The sequence below is a fragment of the Rhineura floridana genome, chromosome 7 (assembly GCF_030035675.1).
Source record: "Rhineura floridana isolate rRhiFlo1 chromosome 7, rRhiFlo1.hap2, whole genome shotgun sequence".
NCBI lineage: Eukaryota > Metazoa > Chordata > Lepidosauria > Squamata > Rhineuridae > Rhineura > Rhineura floridana.
Genome location: NC_084486.1, coordinates 143,310,823 through 143,323,153, shown reverse-complemented (window position 1 = coordinate 143,323,153; position 12,331 = coordinate 143,310,823). Strand labels below are relative to the sequence as shown.

General features: G+C 44.1%; 1 protein-coding gene across 4 annotated transcripts in view; it reads right to left on the bottom strand.

The window, feature by feature from the left end:
- Window positions 1–5,487: 5,487 nt before the first annotated feature.
- SENP5 (SUMO specific peptidase 5) overlaps window positions 5,488–12,331 on the bottom strand; it is a 48,580-nt gene continuing 41,736 nt past the window's right edge. For all 4 annotated transcript variants that reach the window (XM_061637425.1, XM_061637426.1, XM_061637424.1 and 1 more), the window contains 2 exons: window positions 6,459–6,509; window positions 5,488–6,336 (listed from right to left, as the gene is read on the bottom strand). In XM_061637425.1, the coding sequence (XP_061493409.1) occupies window positions 6,226–6,336; window positions 6,459–6,509 (162 nt within the window). In that variant the 3' untranslated portion in view covers window positions 5,488–6,225. The remainder of the gene's footprint in view (window positions 6,337–6,458; window positions 6,510–12,331) is intronic.

Here is a 12,331-nt window from a genome sequence, read left to right as displayed (position 1 = left end):
GCACAACTGAGAAATTGAGGAATTTGCTGACTGCGTTACAAATAACCAAATTAAGTCCTTTATTCAAATGTGGAAAAGTTTGAGGGGCACAGAATTCATTATATGAATATTTTCAAATTAGAGATTTCTTATACTGGTTGAGAACTCAGACAAGGATTGAGGCAGATAAATAACTTTGGAAAATTAGTATGACAAAAACCCCAAAATGTTGCCTCAAATATATCAAATTATTACTCATATGAGAGAAGATGGATACTCAGGTGAGTTCTGCTACAAAATGGGAATTAACAAGTAGAACACTCACCTCAAGAGATATCTGGATATAATTTGGAGTAACATTAACAGTTATATAGCATCTTTGATAGACAATTCAGTGAAATTAAGGATAATGTGCTATTTAACCCAACTCAGAACAGCTAGAATAATATAATACCAGTCATGATAACTGCTGAAAATGTGAAGCAGTTAGGACAGATTTCGTTCATTGTTCGTGGAATTGCCCTGAAGCTGAAAAATATAGGCAGGAAATCATACCTAGTGTAAGAAACATTTTGAAACACTCTGTTCAACTAGATCCAAAAATATTTCTATTATCTTACCTGAAAGACACGGCCCCTAAGGATAGGGAGAAACTATTATTTCACATAATTTTAGCAGCAGCGACCTTGCATGCAAAATACCGTGTAGGTGTCCTGTTCTCACGAAGTTCCTGAGGAAGCAAGAGACTTCTCAGCAACGACACTAATGTGGGCAACAGCAACGCAGTATCCAGGACCAGTCCAAACTCTAGAGTCCAAATAAGCAGAGTCCACAGCAAAGGAGTCAGGCAAGATCACAGCCATCGAAAGCTGAGGGTCCAAGCAGTGCATGGGCAAACCAGGGCAAGGGAAAACCAAGAGGCAGGTCCAGGGTAGTCCGTGGTCAGGTCTGGAGTCAACAGGAGATCAGCAAACAAGCTAGGTAACAGGGTTGGTGCATAGGCATTGTTCCAGCCGCTCTTCCGGCCTAGCAGTGGGTTTTGAGCTGGAGCTGCTGAAACCACACCCCTAACCTCAGCTGACTCCTATCCGCCAGACCTTTACTCCTGAGGAGACCTTGCCTGAAGGTGGGCACTTCTCCAGACAGACCAGGTCTCTAGCTGGCATTTAAGGTGACACCTAACTCACCCTTGGTGCAGACGTCCCAGCCTCATCGCAGGACCCTGGCTCCTCACCTCGTTGGGTCTAAGGCCAGAGGCTCACGATCTTCCTCTGATGAGGACTCCCCCAGCCCAGGCCTGACAGTAAGGGGCAAATCCACCGTTCCCTTAGGCAGGGATGGTTAACTGGCAATTTTGAGCAAAATCACCTGGATCTTATTGGTCTGACAAGGGGGGGGAATAAACAAATAGGTCAATATTTAAAGAACTTTGGAATAGCAAGCAGAGGGTGACTAGCTACAATCTTTTTCGGTCATATGGGAAGATATGCCTGTGGTCTCTCAAATATCAAATCAAATGATAAACCCAAACTAGGATAAACAAATGTATAAAATTGTTTCAAACATTCCCCTCCTACTAATTCTAATGAAAACTACAATTGTAACTATATATTTACAGACGTCTTTAACTGTTTTATCACTTGACTGCTTTAATTATTTATTTCTTGGTGGTTCTGTTATTATTGGGTCTCTGTTGTTATCCTTAGTCTTGACATTTGGCCTTGTATGAATGAATAAATAAATTTTAAAGTACGGAAGTTAAGGCCACATGTACCATGATTTTACTAAAAAGTATGGTGCAAGAGAACTGCCAACAGATGGAAGGAATGCATTTGTTTCGGACTCTTTGGAGGCTGCCTGATGCCCCCCTGCATAATCCACTGTACTGGCTTTTTCTGGGTGCGATGGAACCATTCCATCACTCCCACTGCAGAGATAAAAGCAGAATTACCTCCTCCGAACAGTAACAGAGGAGTGGGCTTATCTTATGGTTCATGGTACTTATATACTCTAAAAGGGGGTTAGGAGTATGCAAGAGTATATCCAAGTGTGCCTCTAATTTGGGAGGAGTGGGGGAGTGAACTTGGGAAACATAGCTCAAAGATGTCACAAGCAACAGGCAAGGCTGCAGTTCTACCATCTCCAGAAACTCACATTTCATACAAAACAGTAGATGAGGTGGTAAAACTGAAGGGATCCAAAACATTTCCAGGCCGCAGGCAAGCATAAACACCCTATTTAAAATAAAATGTAAAAGGACTCCATGTAGCTAGAGAGACAGATGCCAGGAAGACTAATCCTAGCCTAATACTTTTGATATATTAGTGTGGATACCCTCTATTCTCTGTTTTTCATATGGAAGTACTAAAGCATGCTATTCCATATGAAGTGATACGATCCAGGTGGTTTTAACCTCTTTAAGCAAGTTAAACACATGCTAGCTAGGGAGGCAACACCCTGCAACATGAATACTTGCGTCACAATTTGTCTGAGTCTTACAGTCTGTTCAGATCAACTTACAGTAGCCTCACATGTTCAGAATCATAGCTGTAAACACAAGTACATTCCAAAGCGATTTCCAGAATTGCAGGGGAGGGGGTAGAAGAGAGAAATTGAGTACCATCACCAGCATTGTTTTGAAAATCGCAGCCATTAAAAAAAAACACAAGCTAGCTCTCTTAAGATTATGAAGGTGCTCTTTGAGCAGGGGGGCAAAGTGTTGGCAGCACATGCTGAAATTTTAAGGGTGGCTAAATGAAGTCTGCAGCGCTTCAATGCCCCATAGCTCCTTGGTTGCTTTGATTTATTCAAGATATTTGTGCATTCACATTTCTAATGATCTGCCTCATAACTACAATAGTGGAAACGCTGATTTGAAACATGAAATAATCATGCCAATTTGCATAATATAGACAGTCACATAATTTAGCTTTTCTGGATGTCCACAGAATTTAGATGGCATGGGAGCAGAATTATGTTATTTGTACTCAGGCAGTGTGTACAATGGATAGAGGGTTAGATGCTAGGTGGGAAGCCCCTAGCTGAGAACCTAAGAGCCTGCTGGATCAGGCCAGTGGCTCATCTAGTCCTCCACCCTGTTCTCACAGTGGGCAACCAGATGTCTATGAGAAGCCCCCCAAGTGATTCAAATACACATAAAGCTGACCTGGGTTCATCATTCTTGCTCAGTTTCACCTATCTCAAAAGAGTTGCTGTGAGGATATTGAGGGGGTGGGGCTTCACACCATTTGTATAGCCCTAAGCTTCTTGGAGGAAGGATATGAGAAAAATCCTGTTTTAAAAAAGCAGCCACTAACTTTTTATCATAAATTCTTTCAAGTGACACAAACATGTACGGATTAGGCAACTGCTGAATTTCAAAAGGGAACAGTGAGATTGTTCATCAAGAAAAACAAGTGTTGTGCTCTAACCTCATAGGGATTTAAAAAAAACAACAACCCTGCATGAACTGTTGCACTACAAATTCAAAAGATGACATTCAAGGCCAAGATTCCTCTAGATTGTTGCTTGCAAAACCCATTAATCTTCAGCACAAGTGTCAGTTGTTGCTTTTACAGCTGATCGCCATTACACATAAATAGCAATTATTGTTCCTGGCAAGGGCTTCAAATTTTCTCTTTACAATTTTGTATTTTAATCATCTGGTTTCTTAGCACTCAGCCCCTGTAAGAAATATTTAACAACCACACACAATTTCCCCTCCAAGACAGTTTTTTTTAAAAAGAAAAAAAAGTTACGAATGCAATAAAGACAAGGATGTTACCAGAACAGTTTCATGATACATCGCTTGAAGGCAGTATCAGCAAGAAACCGTTCCTGTTTTGCCAAAAGGTTTGCAAGCCTTGGGTGCTTAAATTAATGGAAATTTCAGCAGGTAGCAAGTAAAGCTAGTTAAAAAAAATCCTCTCTCACGCTCTTTACTAAGGGGTTTGTTGAGAATCTTTGCACATGCTTCTGTAATAAGAGTTCTACATGTCTCCAGGACTTCGTGCATCATTGGCAATTACATTTGTACAGAATGCTGAGAAACGACATGATATTATTTTCTCACAGGAGCCAGAAATGTGATGCCATGGCTGCATTGTTTAGGAGTGCTGTAGCCATCCTGGTTGACAGAACATGCACTGCAGTCAAATAAGCCTGTACTAAGCAAGGGGCCCTTGTGCAATTAGAGTGACCACTGCAGCAGGCTGTTCCCAGGCCAAAGCACTATCCAATCTACTGGGCTCCTCCCTCCCTCAGCTGTCACCTGCCAGCAGCCATTCAATCAGGCTGCAACAGAGGGAGAGACAGGAAGCTGAGCCACTCCATCAGCCCTGCTAAGAGGCCAGCTCCATTTGGCTCCTCCTCCTGTCTGAGACATTCTCATTTTAGCTGCTAACTTTTAACTGGTACCTGAGTTTGTTTCTCTCTCTTCCTCTCTCTCCTTCCTCCACCCTTTTTCCTGCTGTGTTGAGTCTTTTCTTTTTGTAAGCATGCAAGCAGGGACTGGCTTGTTTTTTATTGATCTGGAAAGCCTTTTCATCTGAGGAACAGTGTAAAAATACATTTAATACAATATGAAAAGGGAATGCAGGGGTCCTGAGAAAAGCATGCAAGGGTTTCTCAGCAAATAAAGACATGGTAGGAAGAGTTCCCCTAAATGTAAAGGAAGGCTGAATGCTATTGCTCTGAGCTATGCCAGAATACTGGACAAATCACTCTCCTTTGACCTTCTAACAGCATCCATCTTCAAACAGCTGCTTCCGAGAAAGTGCTGTCTGGAGGTTTCAAGATCAGGATGGTCATAGTTGCGCTAGACAGTGTGAAACAGTGTGAATGGAATTTTGTTGCTAATGCAGGATCCCACAAAACCAAATTTCATTTAAACACAAACATATTGAATCCAAGTTACTAGATCTCAGGACATACACACAAACATTACTAAGAGGACAGTGGAACTTTCCATGTAGATGTCATTCTCTTGCATATTTTTGCCCACCAAAAAAACCACCTCCCTCCCTCAAGGACATTAAGTTCTCAGCCTTTCCTTCCTAGAACATTTGAACAGAAAATCAGACATTCTTCAAGTACACAAAGTAACTTTATCCACATTTACAAGTTTTATTCCAGGCGTGCACGCACACACAGAGAGTTTAGCCTGGGAGAAAATGATCACGCTGGTCCTAAGCCTGGGGACGGGCAGACCACACAGAAAGAGGGGGCAGGATTACACTCATGCACACAGGGTGCATCCAAGGCTCTCAGCAAGACAGGCCCTGGGAAGCAAAAAAAAAAAGCCCTACAGATAGATAAAGAGTTGTCCTCTTGACCCTGTCTCCGACACTGTCACCACAACACACACAAGGGTCAATAAAAGGGAGAGGGGGAAGACACAGAGGAGGGCAAAGAAGCTCAGTGGGCCCAGATGTGGTTTACAAATCATCCTGAGAATAGAACCATTAAAGTTTCCAGAGCAAGCCTTGGAGCAACACCACCAAATCCAGCTGAACGAGCATCTCCGTATTTTATTAGGACTAAAGAGTCTCGTGTACAAGGGATTGTTTTTGAACTGTAGGCTGATCTAGTAGCCATCTAACAGAAGGGTTTTTTTTCAAAGTTACAGTGACTTAAAAACAGTAATGGACTTCCACAAATCAATTATGTCGGCCAGTTTCCAACACATCTTTCTTCTTCCCAATTTAATGGGAATTTAGAACAAAAAGGCAGGGAGGAGGAATAGTTCCACATTTTAGAAGGAAAAAAAGGTCCTAACTGCTCTTGTTATGGCCTTGGGTTTCTTTGTACATTCAAAGCATTATTGCATCAGAGGAAAAAATGGAACATGCACTTTTTTAAAAATGTTTTCAGACAAAAAAGTTTAACCTGTATTATTTCTCTTCATTTCTAGCTACGTTTCAAAAAGTGCACCGATTCTACAGATTTATACTTCTCGTTTAGTCGCATGCTTTGCCTATGCACATGCGTTTTAAGATAATAAATATTAAATACAGGAAAGAACATTAGAAAAAAAACCAACAACTGACATTGGGAATATTTTGTGACAGGTCCACCGGTTAAGGAGCACATCAGAAAAAAGTCTGAGGTAATTATGTTGGCCACAACTGCTCCGCCAAGACTCGTTTGAAATCCATGGAAGTTTCTCAGAAAATTCAAGTACATAAAATACCAGTCTGGGCTCTTCAGAAATGCCAAAAGCAATAGCCTTCCCCCCTCCCCTTTTTATTAGTCTATTAGCCGGCATTCGCAGAGCTCCTTGTAAATCCTTTTTCGCACTCTAGGCATGTCTTCCTGGGAGAACTGAAAAGGCTGGTCTAAGGCGAGGCACTTGCAGTACTGTGGGGAGGAAAAGTATGAGAGACAAAAACCTTAGCCACCAGAACCAAAAATTATTACAAAAATGATTCTGAAGAGGGAGAAAGTCTGTGCTTTTTTTTTTTTTTTTTAAGCATCCTTACCTGGAGCACAAAAACTCCACAGTCACTGTCATTTTTCTGTTGTGGAATGCACTAGAAGGGGAGAGAGAAAAACACACAACGGTGTAAACAGGCATGGACACTGGGCTCCCGTTCAAGACTCCCCTCCAAATAAAAGCCGGGAGGTCCTTACTCAAATGATTCCTCGACTCTACGTCACCAAACCACACCGAAAACAAAGGGGATTAGAGGCTCAGAGAAGGAACGTGGGGAAGGAGCCCTGCACAGCCCCTTTGTTGGCTTGCCAGGAGGCTTGCCAGCCAACATACCACGGCCAGTTCTCCAGACTACACACACTCACACTCAGATAAACACTCACACTCTTTAGCTGTTTCCACAATGATCTGGTAGTAGTTAAGTGAGAGTACCCAATAGTGGCTGAGCAACTGCCTGAGCGCTTTTCGGCACTGTCTCCCATCTTCATTTTCATCTAGAGCCAGCAAAGAGGGCTCCTAGGAACAATGGGGACAGAGAGCAGCCAACGCATTGCCACTTCTCCACGGTGCCAGTGGAGGAATGTTGTGGCAGCAGCAACTGCCGACTCAGGGCTTTGAGGGTGAAATGTACATCCACCACTGAAGTATAATCAGTTTTTAAATGGGGTATAACTAGTCCTCCTGTTGCTTTATTTGCACTTGGATGTTTTGTTTTGTTTTAATTTTTCTCTCTCTGTATTTTGCAAAGGCCTATGGCTATGTGCAATAAAGTTCATGTATGTATGACATCCACCTCTCAACCAGAGATTCAGGCACAATTCAGGAGCAAGACAGTTTAAAGCTTTCATTTTAAAAGGGAAAAAGTTTACCTCAGGGATGAGGAACCTGTGGCCCTCCAGATGTTATTGAAGTACAACTCTCATCATCCCTGACCACTGGCCACGCTGGCTGGAGGCGAGACTAGTTGGAACCCCCCCCCCCAAAATGCAGGACCCCCAGATTCCCTATCCCTAGTTTAAAAGAAAGAGAGAGATTGCAACAGTATAAAATAGCTCATCTTAGGGGAAACTACTCTGAAATAAATCAGAGCCAAGAGCTGTCATGACAGATTGGGCTGTGTCACATAGCGTTATGTACTCGGTGCTCAAGAGGAGCTCAGAACCTTGTATGGATCAGGCTAAGTAATTTAACACCAATACATATTTTATAATAGAAAACAAATTACATCTCCCAACCCAATACCAAATTTTTAATGACTTCGGCAGGATAGTTTCTCCCCAATTATTTTAAGTAAATATTTGAACATTGCTATCTGCTTTACACAGGAACAAATTTATTTCGTGCTTGCACACAAGCACATGCACAAGTCAAAATGTGCCAGCTCAGAGAAGCATTTGTTTCTAGGCATCATGCTGTGGAATACAGATTTCTACAGCTCTCCTCCTTTAGAAAGCTACAAAGGCATTCATTCTACAGCAACTATGGAATTCCTTCCCACAAGAGGCAGTGACGGCCACCAACTTGGATGGCTTTAAAAGATGATTAAGCAAATTCACAGAGGATATAGCTATCAATGGCTACCAGGCATGATGGCTATGCTCTGCCTCCATAGTTGGAGGCAAAATGCTTCCAAATACCAGTTGCTAGAAATGGAACGAGGAGAAAAGTGCTCTTTGCACTCAGGTCCTGCTTACAGGCTTCTCATAGGCATCTGGCTGGCCACTGTGTGAATGCTAGACTAGACGGGCAGATAGTCTGATCCAGCAGACTCTTCTTATGTTCTTAAAGTTTGCAAATAAGTCCTTAAGAGTTACTAGCCCACATATTCTTATGTTAGATCCCATATGTACAGTATCATACTATTTTAAACAGTCATGGCTTCCCCCAAAGACTCCTGGGAACTGTAGTTAGTTAAGGGTGCTGAGAGTTGTTAGGAGACCCGTTTCCATTACATAGCTACAATTCCCAGAGTTCCCTGGAAACTGATTGTTAAACCACTCTGTCTGAAGTGGTATAATACTGCTCTAAATGTATAATGCAGATGGGGCCTTAGTGAATTGCAGACTTGGTGGTGGGAGGCGAGTTACGGGCATTTTTGATCATTGCTTTTATGGGTACCAAGTAAGTATGTTTCAGGGTGATCTGTAGCAGGTGCCCAAGAGACCCATAAAGCAGCTCAGTGTTGTGGATCGAAGCCTCATCACCACTGCCACAAGTGCTGGAAAGGAGGAAGATGAGCTCTGGCACTATCTAGGAAATGGCGCTCACATTCAACAGTCACTCTTGCAAACGCGTCAGCTGAAGACAGACTGCAAGGGGAACTCTGCACACACTCAGGAGCAATCATATCCCAGAGAGTCTACTTGATGGCAGTTTCATGTATTATGCAGCAACAGGTCTGGATCTGCAACCAAATGAACACACTATGGGGAACTGCAGTCAGCTTTCAGCCAAGCGTACCTGATACCCTATTTGGCATCTCCCCTCCCAGAACTGTGGCTGCTTGTTTTTTGGGGGGGAGGGGGAGGAGGAAAGAGAGAAGTTGGAGAACTTCCTCATACAGGAATAAAGCTTTGAGATGCCTCATTGTGAGCAGGAAGCTGCTGAGAGATACTCTAATGTTCAATGACCCATCTTATATCTTCAGACCTATTTACAGGATACGGTTATGCAAGTCACAAATCCCCCCATTTGCACTTCACGCTTGTTCCCTTTTATCAGTGCCTGCAGGAAGAAAAGACCATCACTGCCAAGGAAAGGAGAGGCTGCTGCTGCTGCTGCTGTGGGACCACCACCTCCACCGCCCTTCCCTGTAGGACTTCTGCCTGGCAGGACCAGGCCCCAGGTACCCAGCCAGCTAGGACTGATTTTCACCACCTGTCCCTCTTTGGAGGGATACATAAGCCGGCTGGCTGAGGTGGCCTGGGAGACCCAGTGCCTGCAGGAGGAAAAGACCATCACTGCCAAGGGAAGGAGAGGCGGCGGCTGCTGCTGCTGCTGCTGCTGCTGCGCTTTCTATGCATGTTGTATGGATTTGAACTGGATGTGTAGGAGTCTGTATGAATGTACGTTGTGAGTGAGTGTGTATTTTATGTATTTGAGTCTTTTGTATTTTTCTTTCTGTATTTATAGTTTACAATGTGCCTGGGGAAGAGATCTTTCCACCTAGTGGGGAGACATGAGGGAGCCCAAATCGCCGTAGTGACGGGCAGAGGGAGGTATGGTGTTATGAGAAGGACGTGCCAGGTAAGGGGAACGCGGCCCAGACATGTTGTGGCTGTGCCTTGTTCTGGTCCTTCTCATACCCGCAGGGTTGTTGGTTGTCCTCTCAGCCAACTCTCAGATCTCCAGCTGCTGCTTTTTAATGCCAGATTGGTACAGAATAAAATCCCCCTCGTCCATGATTTGATTATGGACAAGGCAGCCGATCTGGCATGCATAACCAAGACCTGGGTGGGCGAACAGGGAGGAGTTAGTCTCTCCCAGATCTCCCCACCAGGGTATTCGGTTCAGCATCATGGTAGATCTGAGAGTCGGGGAGGTGGGGTTGCTGTGGTCTATAAGAGTTCCATCTCACTCACCAAGCACCATGTCCATACAACTACTGGTCTGGAGTGTTTGCACCTTGTGTTGGGCCAGAGGGACAGACTGGGAATCCTTTTGGTGTACTGCCCACCTTGCTGCCCAATGGCTTCCCTAGCTGAGTTGACGGAAGTGGTCTCGGAGGTATTGTTGAGATCCCCCAGACTATTAGTACTGGGAGATGTCAACATTCATAAGAACATAAGAACATAAGAAGAGCCTGCTGGATCAGGCCAGTGGCCCATCTAGTCCAGCATCCTGTTCTCACAGTGGCCAACCAGGTGCCTGAGGGAAGCCCGCAAGCAGGACCCGAGTGCAAGAACACTCTCCCCTCCTGAGGCTTCCAGCAACTGGTTTTCAGAAGCATGCTGCCTCTGACTAGGGTGGCAGAGCACAGCCATCACAGCTAGTAGCCATTGATAGCCCTGTCCTCCATGAATTTGTCTAATCTTCTTTTAAAGCCATCCAAGCTGGTGGCCATTACTGCATCTTGTGGGAGCAAATTCCATAGTTTAACTATGCGCTGAGTAAAGAAGTACTTCCTTTTGTCTGTCCTGAATCTTCCAACATTCAGCTTCTTTGAATGTCCACGAGTTCTAGTATTATGAGAGAGGGAGAAGAACTTTTCTCTATCCACTTTCTCAATGTCATGCATAATTTTATACACTTCTATCATGTCTCCTCTGACCCGCCTTTTCTCTAAACTAAAAAGCCCCAAATGCTGCAACCTTTCCTCGTAAGGGAGTCGCTCCATCCCCTTGATCATTCTGGTTGCCCTCTTCTGAACCTTTTCCAACTCTATAATATCCTTTTTGAGATGAGGCGACCAGAACTATTCCAAATGTGGCCGCACCATAGATTTATACAACGGCATTATGATATCGGCTGTTTTATTTTCAATACCTTTCCTAATTATTGCTAGCATGGAATTTGCCTTTTTCACAGCTGCCGCACACTGGGTCGACATTTTCATCGTGCTGTCCACTACAACCCCGAGGTCTCTCTCCTGGTCGGTCACCGCCAGTTCAGACCCCATGAGCGTATATGTGAAATTCAGATTTTTTGCTCCAATATGCATAATTTTACACTTGTTTATATTGAATTGCATTTGCCATTTTTCCGCCCATTCACTCAGTTTGGAGAGGTCTTTTTGGAGCTCTTCGCAATCCCTTTTTGTTTTAACAACCCTGAACAATTTAGTGTCATCAGCAAACTTGGCCACTTCACTGCTCACTCCTAATTCTAGGTCATTAATGAACAAGTTGAAAAGTACAGGTCCCAATACTGATCCTTGAGGGACTCCACTTTCTACAGCCCTCCATTGGGAGAACTGTCCGTTTATTCCTACTCTCTGCTTTCTGCTTCTTAACCAATTCCTTATCCACAAGAGGACCTCTCCTCTTATTCCATGACTGCTAAGCTTCCTCAGAAGCCTTTGGTGAGGTACCTTGTCAAACGCTTTTTGAAAGTCTAAGTACACTATGTCCACTGGATCACCTCTATCTATATGCTTGTTGACACTCTCAAAGAATTCTAATAGGTTACTGAGACAGGACTTTCCCTTGCAGAAGCCATGCTGGCTCTGCTTCAGCAAGGCTTGTTCTTCTATGTGCTTAGTTAATCTAGCTTTAATAATACTTTCTACCAGTTTTCCAGGGACAGAAGTTAAGCTAACTGGCCTGTAATTTCCGGGATCCCCTCTGGATCCCTTTTTGAAGATTGGTGTTACATTTGCCACTTTCCAGTCCTCAGGCACGGAGGAGGACCCAAGGGACAAGTTACATATTTTAGTTAGCAGATCAGCAATTTCATGTCGAGGCTACTTTGTCTGTGGCGGCTCAGGACTTTGTGGACTCCATGACAACCATGGGGCTGTCCCAATATGTTAGTGGCCCAACACATATATCGGGGCATACTCTCAACCTTATTTTTGTTACTGGACATGGGGATAGTGATCTGGACGTGGGGAGTTTTACATCTCTCCCTTTGTCATGGACAGATCACTGCTTGCTGAAGTTTAGACTTTCAGTGACCTTTTCCCTCCGCAAGGGTGGGGGCCCTATTAAATTGGTCCGCCCCCAGAGACTAATGAATCCTGAAGGTTTTCAAAGGGCTCTGGGGGTTTTTCCAGCTGATAGGACCGGCACTCCTGTCGAAGCCCTGGCTAATCTGTGGAATGTGGAGATGGCCCGGGCTGTCGACACGATCGCTCCTGCGTGCCCTCTCCTTTGCAGAGCTCATTCAGCTCCTTGGTATACTCCAGAGTTGAGAGCTATGAAGCAAGATAGGAGACGGCTTGAGCAGAGATGGAGACGAACTCCCGACGAATGCAATTAT